General features: G+C 41.2%; 2 protein-coding genes across 2 annotated transcripts in view; one reads left to right on the plus strand and one right to left on the minus strand.

The window, feature by feature from the left end:
- The window catches only part of LOC135710125 (adenylate cyclase type 6), a 472,542-nt gene that overhangs the window by 454,078 nt on the left and 4,486 nt on the right, over window positions 1-13,978 (minus strand). The gene's annotated exons all lie outside the window — the stretch shown is intronic.
- LOC135710057 (uncharacterized protein K02A2.6-like) lies at window positions 11,947-13,056 on the plus strand. Its single transcript, XM_065232507.1, has one exon. It carries the CDS (start codon window positions 11,947-11,949, stop codon window positions 13,054-13,056), a length of 1,110 nt encoding a protein of 369 aa, XP_065088579.1.

Consider the following 13,978-nt stretch of genomic DNA (forward strand, 5'->3'; position numbering starts at 1 on the left):
TGCCACGGTTGTTCTCATATATGAGGCGGGTTGATAGGATAAAGTCACAAGTCTTGTTAACCTTTCTGAGCAAGCAATTCACATTGCATTGAAATGCAAAACTCTTTAAATCCATCTGTTTTGAACAGTAGTGTGATCAGAGTTGCGACCCATCACAATCACGATCGTCAAACAGCTGATGGTAGTAACGCTTTATATATTCATATCAATGTGCTCGTCGAAGCTCTCTCCATGACCATCCATCAAGTTGACGAAAGAAGTAAAAAGCAACTGGTGAATGTCGTCTTCTGTTGTGATCCATCACCGATCTGGTCATTCCCGACAATCACGACACTCATCTGTGCTCGTTTTGAAGCAGTTGCTGCTTTGCTTGCTTATGCGAGTGTGTTGGCGAGTGACGATGTGCGGTATAAGAGGTGAGGAGAAAGGAAACTAGTGGACTCTTTCATTCTGACGGTGTTCTTATGCAACAGCAGACGTGACGTCACGTCTGTTGCTGCATAAGAAGACGCGAGAACGAAAGAGTCCACTAGTTTCCTTTCTCCTCACCTCTTTTACCGAACATCGGGCGAGTGAGCCCAACAGCTTCCGTTTCATGTTGCCTGCTTTGTTTGTAACTCACACAGTCGCGCCTGCCGAGACGAACTTGGAATGCGTAAGCATTGTTTTCATTTTCCTCTATTGTTTCGCTTTTTCTCATGATCGTACTGCAGAAGTCTTCACTGTTTTCGTTGTGCTTTTCATCATCAGCAGCGAGTGTAACGTTTTGCTTGTGAGCAGTGACCATTACTGGTGGTTGTTGTTTGCCATGGCTCTAACTCTCACTGCGTGACAAAACGATCTGTCAGCGATAGTCGGTTGATGCGAAGACGAGTGTCACGTGAGTGTCATGATATTTTGCATCACAGTGATTCAATGTGCACTACACTTGAAAGATGTTCAACATTTCAAAATTTGAAACACTATAAATTAACGTGTATAAAACATTGAACCAAGGTAAAATGCACTTAAAGTAAATGTGATTGCGCATTTAAAAAATCAAGTGTTTAAACACTTCGATCAAATGTGTGGAATTTTTGGAGTGTAGCTCGATCGGAACGCACAGTGGGACGAAATCAATAAAAGTGGGACATGGCCATATGCGACGAAACTATTGAGTGTAGCATTTCGATGTCTTGTAGAATGTTTCTTAATTTTTTGAGTACTTTATTTGAGAGATGAAAAGATCAGATAAAAAAAAATATTTTTTTTTATGTTTATTAAAATTGATGAAAATTTATGGAAGCATTGTAGATAAAGTCATTTTAAAAATCTCTGTCCAAGACGACAATTTTCTATCTCTTAAATGGACGAAGTCATAGGGTGAAAATGGAGTACAATCGGTAGTACCCCCTTAAAAACCGTTTTTTACCATATCTTCTTAATTTTAATTTTTACATTTTTTCAATGTTGTACAAAGTTGTAAGCGCTCTAAAAATGGACATTTTTGCTGAGAAAAGCAAATCGCTATCTCTTCGTTTAAAGGTTTTACATCGGTATTTATAATTTTTTAACACTTTAATTTAAGGGGTCGTATCTTGCAGGTTAGCATGTATTAACAGCTAAACTTCTTATTTAAAAAATAAAACTAATGGAAAATTAGTCAAGTTTGTTCGGGAAAAAGTAATTTTTTGTACGGTCAAGATAAATAACAACCTCCTTGTTCTATTGTAGATTTCCCATTTTACAGCAGATTCTATTGTAGAAACAATAAATTCTATGCTAATTTTATCGTTGTGGACAATACGTTTTATTGTAAATGCAATAAATTCTATGGTTTTTATTTATTTAATAATTACTTTATTTGTACAGGCTCAATCGAAAAAACTTTACAGAGCCGAGTTATCATTTTTGTTATACATTATTACTGTCTTATATATAAAGTTAAAGGAGCTGGACCAAATACTCGCGGTTGTCTCGAGATTAGTGGAGATTTACAATATTTTGGATGGGAAAAAGGGGTAGGAGGTTTGAAACATGTTTCTATTTCTATTCATCTTGAAAATAAACATTTAAAAAAAAAACCACACGTACAAAATACAAACTAATCACAAGGTTAATCGAACTTACAATCTAAGGTTAATATTCTTAAAGTAAACATATATGAGTTTCAGATCGAAGTAGGTCGCGCTGGAAAGTTGGCACGTTTTTAATTTTGCTGCTGATTTTCATTGGTGATTTTAACCATTTTAATCATGTTAACAAACTTCCGATTGTTCAATTGTTCAAAATCTCATGGACGGGAACGAAATAGATCAGACCATGGCGGGCGTGAAAAAGGAAGATCCAGGAGCGGTGTTTGTTGGGAGCTGTCTTAGCTGATGGGCAACGAATATCCCAAGATGATCACGATGGTGTGAATCCAGCAGGCTTATAGTATTACCGAGAGATGCCGAACTGTTGCATTTGATGCATCTCTTTCCGAGGGCTGGCAACGAGTAGCGGTTTTCCAAGATCACGATCCAAGAAACTTTTCTGAACTGTATTCGGGAGCTTCAAGGATTATTCGGGTGAGATCCTTCCTTTTTATTTATTTAGCTCGTAACATTATATTTCATATACATTTCACTAATACAGTACTAAGTAAACAAATTGAAGAACTCGGCTAGCTTAGCGGCTGCTGCGTTTGCTTACGATCGTGGGTTTATTATCAAATTCCTAAAAAAAAAAAACAATCATATGCTTTTGGTTGTATCGCCTGGTTGAGGCGTATCCTGACCTAATACCGTACCCGAACTCCGTAGTACTTATGAGGGTGTCACTAATTTGGTGCCCTCTTGTTGAGTAAATACTACATCAACATTTACTTTCCTATCCCTAGTTACGGTAAATATAGACACACAAAAGGAAAAGTTTCCGAGTCATTGTGAGTTTTAGCGAACTTTTCATGTAGATTGATTAGAGACCTGAGTAATGGCGCTATAACCATATAGGGCAAAGACAAGAGTTACTGCTCATGTCCCAACCACTCGAGGAAAATGGAGCATCATTTAACTTTTTTAGATTAGATGCCCCCAACGACCAATCATTTATAACAACGGAGCGTGCGGTACGAGATGTCTACGTTTCATCCATTCATTGGATTCTGAAGCATCGATCAAAGATTTAAACAGGCCCGATGTTTCTGAATCATCTTGCCCCTTAAATGCTGCTGTAGGCCTGGCCGTTTTGATATATTTTGCGCATCTCTGATGTATAAAGTATACCAAATAGACAAGAAAAATGATGGAGATATATCTATCATTTTCCAGGGTGCTTTCATGAACTGGCTGTGTTGGTGTTAGATTAGATTAGATTAGATTAAAGTAAACATATATGAGTTTCATAAACTCCAGACCGCGTCTAGCCAAAATATCCCGAACTGGAACATTAGGTTGTCTACCTCGAGCCCGAAGGGAGTCGTACAACTCGGATCTGACTCCACGGTGCTCAGTACACGACTAAATAATGTGATCTGCGTCCTGGTAACCTTGTCCACATTCACATAGATTGCTATCCCCCAGCCCAACACGGAACAAGTGATTCTACATGAGGCGAGACATCAGACATATGAAGTCTCTACCCACCTCCAACCCCTTGAACCAAGGACTCTTCGACACCTTAGGGATGATCGAGTATAGCCATCGTCCCAAACTCCCTTCACTCCATTTATTTTGCCAGCTGGCGAGTGACTGTTGACGATAAATGAAGAAAAAATTGTCATAGGCGATTTTCCGATCGTAAATATCGCCTTGCATATCGCGCACCTTAGCAATGAATTGAGAAATGAGATGGAACCCATGCAAAGGTGATGACAAAAGATCTTAAAGATAAAGCACTTAGAAGCTCACGTATTTTCATAGAGCGAATAGCCTCGACAGAACTGAGACTATCCGTAAAAATAAAATAGTGATCTGGTGGAAGTGAGGCGATCGTTTCTAGCGTATAGTATATAGCCGTCAGCTCAGTAATATACACGGAACAGGGAGCTTGAAAAATTCTATTGTATGGTTACAATATCTTCCATTGTACCTCAATGAGCAACTTCACATAATTGTGGCATCAGATGAGTGACTTATCAATATGCTTGTCGATTGCCGATGTAATTGCTCTGGACATTACATTCGTGAAACTTCATGGGGGCTTGCGGTGATAGTGTTTGTATGTAGAATTTTGTTTGAAAATCACGTTCGGAAACGACCACAGGAGGATTTCTTCTACTGCTCATCAGACTTTGGACATTGGATATCCTGGTGGTTTTCTTGCCTTTCACCAGACTCAAATCTATCAACTAGCAATTCCCAATTTTGCCACGGCTCAGAGTTGGGTTCGCTCGTGGAACGAGCGAAGCGGCGACGGATTCACGAACAAATCTTTTGGTTGATGCTGGGAAACGGTTTCAGGAGATGTTGGCTAAATCCGAGGGGGGCGACACATCTAAATCTCAATTGTAGCACTAATTCACACTAGCGAATCAATCTTCGAAAAATCATTTTTCATTTCTCGCATCTACTTGCATCGCGTTTCATCTTTTTGCAGGAAATCTTCAAAATTGACATAAATCTTCCTTCTATCTACTCAGCGTGCGTGCAGCTAGCCACAGCAAAACACAATCTTTTCTACATCGTAGATAGAGTCGTCCCCCTCGGCTAAATCGACCGTTTGCAGTGTTCTCAAACGTTTTCGTGAGCGGAAAACTATCGACCGGCAGGATCATAGCAAGCGCCGTAGTGGAACTAAGGATCGTAGGCTGCATTTGAAGGTGTTGAGAACGGTTAGGGCAAACCCTGGGCTGTCGGATTATGATATCGCCAAGAAATGCAAAGCCAGCCAAAGCACTGTCAGAAGGATTCTTCAGCGAGAAAAATTTCTATCTTTTCGGGCCAGTAAGCAACTAAACAGGACACTGAAGTAGAATCTAGTGGCCAAAAGACGTGCGCGGAAGTTGTGCAATGAGGTTATTACAAAGTACGAAGGATGCATTCTCATGGACGAAAAAACGTACGTGAAGATGGATTATGGGCAGCTTCCCGGACAAAAGTTCTATAAAGTCACTAGTCGAGGTGATGTCCCTAGCAAGTGCAAATTCGTTCAAGCTTATGATCTGGCAAGGTATTTGCAGATGCGGACAAAAGCACAGGTTTTCGTGATAAACAAGCGTATGGATTCCAAAATTTACAAGTAGGAGTGCCTGAAAAAACGTATTTTTCCGTATATTAAGGCTCACGATGGACCTGTAAAGTTTTATCCTGATTTGGCAAGTTGCCACTACAGCGGAGAAGTTCTACAGTTGTATCGAGACAACGGAGTAGATTTCTTCGAAAAGGACATCAATCCACCCAACTGCCCTCAATTCCGCCCAATTGCTTATCTTTTGACAGATATTGCTTATCTTTTGACAGATACGCGTATTTCGTCTACTACTGAAATAAAAATCGCATACGAACGGTATAACACTCAGGTTCAAGACAACATTAAATCAGACCCAAAATCATTTTTTAACTTTGTTAGAGACAAACAGAAGTCAAATAATTATCCTTCGAAAAACGACAAAAAACGACTAGCGAGAACAGTAACTTATTTGCTGAGTTTATTTTTCAGACCAAGACCGGGATTACCAGTATTTCCCATACCTTTCTGAGCCAATGAGAGATATTGTAATTAATAATGTTACCCTCAACGAAATCTTACATTCTCTAAATACATTGGATGCATCAAAGGGTGCAGGACCAGATGGATTGCCACCAGTATTCTTGAAATCAGTATCGCAGGAGATTGTTCTGGCTGTTCAACTCTTCTCTCGAATGCTGTTTTGTACCGTCAATTTGGAAGGAATCGTATTTGATTCCAATTTACAAAAGTGGAAAAAAATCAGACTCAAAAAATTACCGTGGAGTTGCTATATTGTCCTGCATTCATAAACTCTTTGAATGTATAATAAATCAAAGTGTTTTTGCACAAGTTAAACATTTAATTACAGGCAAACAGCATGGTTTTGTTAAAGGACATTCAACGACTACTAATCTGTTGAATTTTGTAACATTTTCTATTAATGCAATGGATAAGGGACATTATGTAGAGGCACTATATACTGACTTCAGTAAAGCGTTTGATAGAGTTGATATCCCTCTATTGCTATTTAAATTATCTAATTTAGGTTTTAGTCAACATTTATTAAAGTGGATTCAGTCATACTTGACCGGTAGGACACAAAGAGTTAGATTTGAAGGAGATTTGTCGTCAGTAGTCAATGTAACATCTGGTGTGCCACAAGGTTCCCATCTTGGACCATTACTGTTTATTCTATTTGTTAATGATGTAGAGCACATATTGAATATTCTGAATGTCTCAATATCTGCAGACTTCGTGGAAATTCGTGAAACGTCTGATCTTGTAGAATTTCAACAAGAAATTGATAACTTTTTTTTTTTTTTTTTTCTCCTTGATTGCGTCGATCTTGTTTTCCGTGCTGAGCACCAATGCTACCGACGCCAGGGAGGCAGCTACCACGCCTGGATCCTACCTATCGATCCATCAACTCATGAACCGGGGACCAACGGCTTTACTTCCCTTCCGAAGGAAGGCGTGATCAGAGATGTTATGCCTCAGAACATCCCGGCGGCGCACTTTTGATAACTTTTACACTTGGTGTTAAAAAAGTTTATTAAAGCTTAATGTGAAGAAATATAATTCCATTTCATTTACAAGAAAGAAAATTATTAGACAAGAACATGTAACAATTGAACAAAACAGAGTTGAAAGGTGCAATCAAGTTAGAGATTTAGGTGTTATACTAGATTCAAAATTAAGCTTTGTTGAACATTATAATAACATTACCTACAAGGCAAGCAACGAGCTAGGGTTTATTAAAAGGTTTAGCTTTCATTTCAATGATCCATACACAATCAAAACATTATATGTTGTAACCGTTGGTTTCATATACCCATTTGCATTGACTTTGTCAAGTGCACTAACATAGAGTTACGCCTTTCAACGCACATTGCATTTGGTAGTCAAGTGCTGCCATATGTGTGTCACAAATCTGTGTTCATTTTCTAAGCAAATGAATTGGGTCTACTCCAGGATGTCTTACACTGTAAATCCAAGCTAAGGAAGAAACATAATTATGGGGCTGAACAGTGGGGGGCTTGTCAAAAAAAAAAATGAACAGGAAAATTGTAGGCTCCCTGCAATTCTAGAACTTTCTAGTTACTTCGGTCGGACTGATTCGTTCTTTCTGGCTCAAGACTTCAAGGAAGTTAGAAGTGCGCGGCGCGTTAATATAATCGAGGTTGTCCGTTGTGTAAAAAGTGTGTGGTTCTCCTTATAAATTTCTATTTTTTTTCTATTTTAGATTAATTATTAACTAGTGGTAGAAAAAGTCAGAGTGTTTGAAAAAGTTAGTGTAAGTACGTGTTAGTAGAGGTAAAAGTGTTAGTTTAATTAATAAAAGTATGTCCTAAATGTTAGTATTGCCTACCTAGGGGTGCTGTGCCGGAGAATGGGACCTTTGTCCATCTCCAATACGAAGAGTTACCGGAGTGCAAATTGGAAAAAAGGTAACCTTTTTAACGATATTAGGGATGGCTTTTGAAAATGTACCCTAAATTTGGTGAAGTAAGACTAATCTTAACTTGAGCAGGCCAAGTGAGGCCTTTTCCGTTCGTCTAGATAGATCTAGGACCGCACAACTCTTTAATCGACGGTCAAATATCACGTGGACATTGTTGCCTTCCGGAAAATACATCCCTGAGCCAGAAATCGTCCCTGCGGGTGTTCCATTGGAGGCCACGGCAGATGAGGGATTCTCTCGAGCGGTAAGGTTCACTACATTTCTCCCAGTACGCCATTTTAGTGGCAGAACGACGGTCACTGTCACAGATCGGCCATTGTTTCGGTCACTCTGGGAGCTACACGTCGCTAGAACAAAGGCTGGGACCATCCATTGTGTCAGCCATTTTGGGGAGCCTTGCGTCCCCTGGATAAGGCCATTGTTTCGACCACTTTGGCTGGAAGTCACCACGGAAAGCGACCATTGAAATAGGCCATCACCTGAGGCCTCCCGGTTGACCGGATCAAAGGTTAGGTCGCCATTGAAGAGCAGTGGATCTACTACGGTGAAAACTTCATACAAAGTGGAAGTTTCCCACCCTCGCTTTCTTAACTCTTGCCGTGGTTTGAAAAGGTAAGGGCGGTGTAATTAGAAGGTTCGACCCTGGCCGACGAACCCTTTAATGTTCATCCAGTTCTTGATGGTTCTTCTTTATGCTGCGATAACAGTGTCAGACATAAACATAAAACGACCCTGGGAGCGTTCCTTTCCACGTTTGGACTAAGGGAAGTAAAAAAAAGGAGTAACAATGTTGCATATGTTAGGCCCCTCCTTGAGTACTGCAGTATAGTCTGGGCTCCATATCAAGATACTCATATACTTAAACCGCATTGAACCAGTTCAAAAACAGTTTCTATTATTTGCTCTAAGAAAGTCAGGCTGGACGAGTTTACCCTTACCATCTTATGAGTCTCGATGTATGTTGATCAATTTGGATGCCCTTGAAAAGCGAAGGCAGTTTGCAATGATAGCTTTTATAAACGATGTTGTAGCACAAAAAGTGAATGCCACAGAGATTTTAGAAAATCTAAATTTTTATGCTCCCACTCGTTGTGGAGCTGCATACAAGACAAGTCTTGAAGGGATGGTGGCTACCTTACATACATACATACATTATTTTCAGGCATGCTTTTTAAGGATTTCTTCCAATCTTTGCTGAAGGAGAAGAAGATGAAGCAATGGTTGACGAATCCAAATCATTTATACTTTGCAAAGAAGTCCATCCATCACCAAAAGAGCGATGTAATCGGAGAAAAATACAAAGTGTTTATAATGCGATACACTAGCGGGCTCTTAAGTGAGTTTTGTTACAAACAAAGAACATTTAATTATCGGCTCCGTAAAGCTACCGCGATTGAGCCTTAAAAATAAACGAACTAGATAAAAAAAAACTAGCGGACTGGTTAAGAAATGAACAGACGTTTAATGAAATTATCTCAAATGAAGGGAACCAAAAATTGTCACAGACGATTCATTTGTGTAGGATTTGAATTCGATCTAGGTGCTAGATTTGTTTGTGTTTCTAAACAAATCTAGCACCTAGATCGAATTCAAATCCTACACATCCTTCACTGTTGGGAATGACTTCGCCCGAATTGAATCTGGCAAATCGCATCTATACCCATGTGTATGTTTTACAGGTTTGCGTCCGTCTGTCGGTGGGTTCCTTATCTATTATAAATTATGATGAATTTTAATAAATAAATCAATATCAAATTATCACCATTTATTTTATTATGCTCCATGGAATTTCTCCACATTCTAGCAGTTATGTGACAAGTTATTGACTGAAATGAACGCTGATTGCTCAGCAGTTAAAACATTAGTTATTTTATTGGTAAATGTTGGATCATAGCAATCACTGGAACACTATATGAATGGTGCAATTGACAAGACCGGAGAACTTCGAGATTAGGGCGTAATTGCTTTTGTAAACAAACACTTCATTTGACGATTTCTCGAGAATTAAAGCTCAATCTCAAAAACTACCAACTCAAACAGGTAGATGAATGGTTCCCCTATCATTTGGTATAGTTTGTTCACGAGATTGTTCTTTTATTCGTGAGAAATCAGCGATTGACATGTTTGTTTACAAAAACAATTACGCCCAAATCTCAAAGTTCTCCGGAAGTATTGAGGCATGATACGTTAGACCTTGAATAAAGAAACATCTCTAGTATTTATCAAACTATCTTTCTATTCCGGAACCAATTTTCGGGCACATCAATTTGGCGACGAGGATCCAAGAATCAGAAGCGATGGCAGAACTTCAGGAAGCAATTCTCCAGATAGCAGCGCTCCTACAGAAGCTATCGGAACCAAATCAAGTCCATAACAACCCGGAGTAAACACTCGAGGCCTTGGCAACGAACACCAGCGAATTTTCGTTCGACCCGGAAAATTGAATCACCTTCGAGAAGTGGTACAGCCGGTACGCGGATCTTTTCGATTCGGAAGCCAAGAACCTGGAAGATGCCGCCAAGGTCCGATTGCTGCTGAGGAAGTTGGATACACCGTCACACACCCGGTACACCAACTACATCCTGCCGAAGCTTCCAAAAGACGTCAAATTTGCTGACACAGCGAAATCAGTGCCTGTAGCTGGTGAAATCTGAAGCAGAAGACAACATCAGCTACGTAGGCAAAGTCAACCGTGCTTGCGAGGATTTCGATTTCTAGAAAGTGAAGATTTACCAATTCAAATTCTTGGTGTTTGTCAGCAGTCTCAAAAGCCATTGCTATGCAGACATACGAGCCAGGCTACCCTCGTAACTTGATCGAACGACTATCAACGGCTCGTCAATCTCAAGGCGAACACATCCATGATCGAGCGTCAGTCAAGCTCGAAACCAACGGTGCACGCGGTTCAGGAGAAGAAGGGAACCTCTCGACAACAACAGTCTTCGAAGGTAAATCGCCTCGCACACCTTGTTGGCAATGCGGCCAGATGCACTATGTTCGGGATTGTCCACTCACAAATCATCAGTGCAAGCAGTGCAACCGTATCAGCCACAAGAAAGGCAACTGTGGCTGCTTCTCTCTTGCTTTGTAGCTGTGCCTTTACCGACTGAGCTAAGGGAGGTCCCCTTTGAGCGATGCTAAAATTACACGGTTGGAATCATTGGGTATCATCGAGCCTATCGATTTCTCTGAGTGGGCTGCTTTAATCGTGGCTGTGCGTAAACCAAACGGCCGGGTTCGTATCTGTGTGGACTATTCAGCAGGACTCAACGCGGCGTTAGAAGCTAATCACTACCCGCTTCCCACTCCGGAGGAAATTTGCGCCCAACTCAATGGCAGTTCCGTATTCAGCATCATCGACCTCTCCGATGCATACTTGCAGCTCGAGGTGGATGACGATTCAAAAAAGCTGCTCACCATCAATACGCATCGGGGTTTATTCCGGTTCAATCGCACCGGGAGCATTCCAAAGGCTGGTTGATGGAATGATTGCGGGAATACCTGGCGTCCGCTCGTTCATCGACGATGCCATAGTATTCGACCAGGACTTGTAGTTATGTAGTTTCTTCCAGCTGCAAATCCGTTACTTGGGACACATCGTGGACGATCATCGTGGCAGCAGACGCATCAAGCACTGGCATAGGTGCAGTAATCTTTCACTAGTTTCCAGATGGCATCATGAAGGTTGTGCAACACGCTTCGAGGACACTTGCACCCGCAGAACGTAATTATGGACTTACTGAAAAGGAAGGACTTGCGTTAGTCTATGCATTGACGAAGTTCAATAAGTATTTGTTCGCCATTACCACAAGCCATTGCTGTCTATTTTCGGTTCGAAAAAGAGCATTCCACTGCACACTGCGAACAGACTGCAACACTGGGCACTCACAATGCTCAATTACGACTTCGAAATTCAACATGTGTCCACCAACGACTTCGGATGTGCAGATTTGTTATCGCGGCTCATCGACCGAACCAATCCACCAGAGGAAGAATTTGTGATTGCAGCACTCACCATGGAAGAAGATTTGGTAAGCATCCTGGCAGACACAACGGAAAAAGTACCAGTTTCTTTCGCAGCACTTCGAAAGGCTACAGCAGCCAACTATTCAAACCGTTGCAAAGCATATCCATGATGGTTGGCCCAACAAAACTCTCTCCGATGCTGAAGTTCAACCCTACTACAACAGACGAGAATCGCTCAGTGTAATCGACAGCTGCGTGATGTTCGGCGATAGAGTCGTCGTTCCCAAATTGTTTCGACGAAGGATCCTGCAACAATTCTACCGTAGCCATCCACCGTAGCCATGGTTCGTATGAAAGCAATTGCAAGAAGCTTTGTATACTGGCCCGGTATGGATAACGAGATCGAGGAATTCGTCAAACGCTGCGCACCATGTTCCACAGCTGGTAAAGCTCCGACGAAAACGACACTAGAATCGTGGCCCATTCCAAGTAAACCCTGGTCCCGGATTCACATCAACTACGCAGGACCTGTAGATGGTGTCTACTTTTTGGTGGTGGTCGACCCGCACTCTAAGTGGCCTGAGGTACACGTAACCAAATCAACAACAGCGAAAGCCACCATCAAACTATTGAACCAGTCATTCGCTACGTTTGGTGTACCCGAGATAATCGTATCCGACAATGGCACTCAATTTTCAGGACACGAATTCCAAGTGTTCTGCACCAATCTCGGTATTCGGCACATCCGCACCCCACCTTACCATCCACAATCCAAAGGTTTGGCTGAAAGATTTGTGGACACCGTGAAAAGAAGCCTTCGGAAAATTCGTTCGGATGGAGTAGAAACGCTTGAGGAAGCGCTGCAAACATTCCTGCAAGTATATCGCTCAACTCCAACCAGCGATCTCGGCGGAAAATCCCCTGCTGAAATGATGTTCGGTAGGTCGATACGCACCGTCTCATCGCTGCTGCAGCCTAGCAAGCACACCACCACATCCAGAAACAGACAAAAGCAGAACGACGCTTTCAACAGGAAACACGGCGCATTTAAGAAGAGTTTCCAGCATGGCGATTTGGTGTATGCCAAGATTCATCAAGCTAATTCTTGGCAATGGGAACCAGCGACGGTCATCGAGAAGGTGGGAAACCTTACCTACAACGTTTTTCTCGGAGATAGGCATAGGTTGATCCAATCGCATTCTAACCAGCTGAAGATTCGAGTTCAAGAAACCAGTCCATCAGAACATTCGACGCCACTTTCGGTTTTCTTCGACGAGTTTGGATTGACCGTTCCAGCAGCAGCCATTCCTCCAAAAAAACCTGCAACAACACCGCGTTTAGAGGAACAACTTTTGGACGAATCAGAAATTCTGGAGTTAACGGATTCAGATTTCTCCAATCCAGCATTAGACGCCGAATCTGAAGGTATTGACGATCCAGAACCAACAGATGCAATTGAGGAGGCAGCCCATCCGGGAACTCCACTCTTGGAAAGATGACGGCATATGGTTCAACTTCCGGCCCGTTTCAAACCCGACTGGATGACAAAACCTTAGGGGGAAAATGTTGGATCATAGCAATCACTGGAACACTATATGAACGGTGCAATTGACAAGTATTGAGGCATGATACGTTAGATCTTGAATAAAGAAACATCTCTAGTATTTATCAAGCTATCATACTATTCCGGAACTACTTTCCGGACACATCAGTAAAGTGTACTGAGTGTGCATGAGATGTGGCACTCCGGATTCCACAAGTATGGTGCGGAAAGCTTGCACAACTTATGATTCAGATTCAATCCTAAGCTATTTGTCCTCAGTTACACGGTCATGATCCTAACGGATGAAAAATACATCTATAACACAATGAAGTAATTTCCCAATCGGGAACGGAAACGAATGAATTAAAACAGAAAGAGCAACGGATCAAAGATTCCCATGATACGATCAGTGATATCAGGCATAATGCAAAAGAGCCACGGTGGCCATTTGTTTCCTAAATAGGAGTCTTGGTCGAAATATTCGATTTCACCATACGCTATACTTCCGTTCTACGCATATCTGTCCCATGTTACTTTTGGACGTTTTTCACTTTTGTTCATAAAACAGTACTTTTTTAGGTAAAACGCTGTCCCGACTGGAGAGTTATAACATGTTATAACGGTTATCAAATAATTGCAACACAGAAACCACCATCAAGATAGCGCTATAACATGTTATAATTCTGTAGTCTGAATGTACTATAAGCTTTCGAATGCAAATAGAAAAACATGTTATTTGTTTTGGGCTTATTTAAAAACAACATCAAGTCTAATTGTCCCATGTTGAAATTCTACGCATAACTGTTCCACAAAAAGAATGTTTTACTGAATCTTTTATTAACGAATCGATTTGAGTGCACGAATAATTGAAACAGGGT

Source organism: Ochlerotatus camptorhynchus, unplaced genomic scaffold, assembly GCF_037179485.1.
Source record: "Ochlerotatus camptorhynchus isolate MF236.1 unplaced genomic scaffold, CSIRO-AGI_Acam_v1.1 ptg000370l, whole genome shotgun sequence".
NCBI classification, from domain to species: domain Eukaryota; kingdom Metazoa; phylum Arthropoda; class Insecta; order Diptera; family Culicidae; genus Ochlerotatus; species Ochlerotatus camptorhynchus.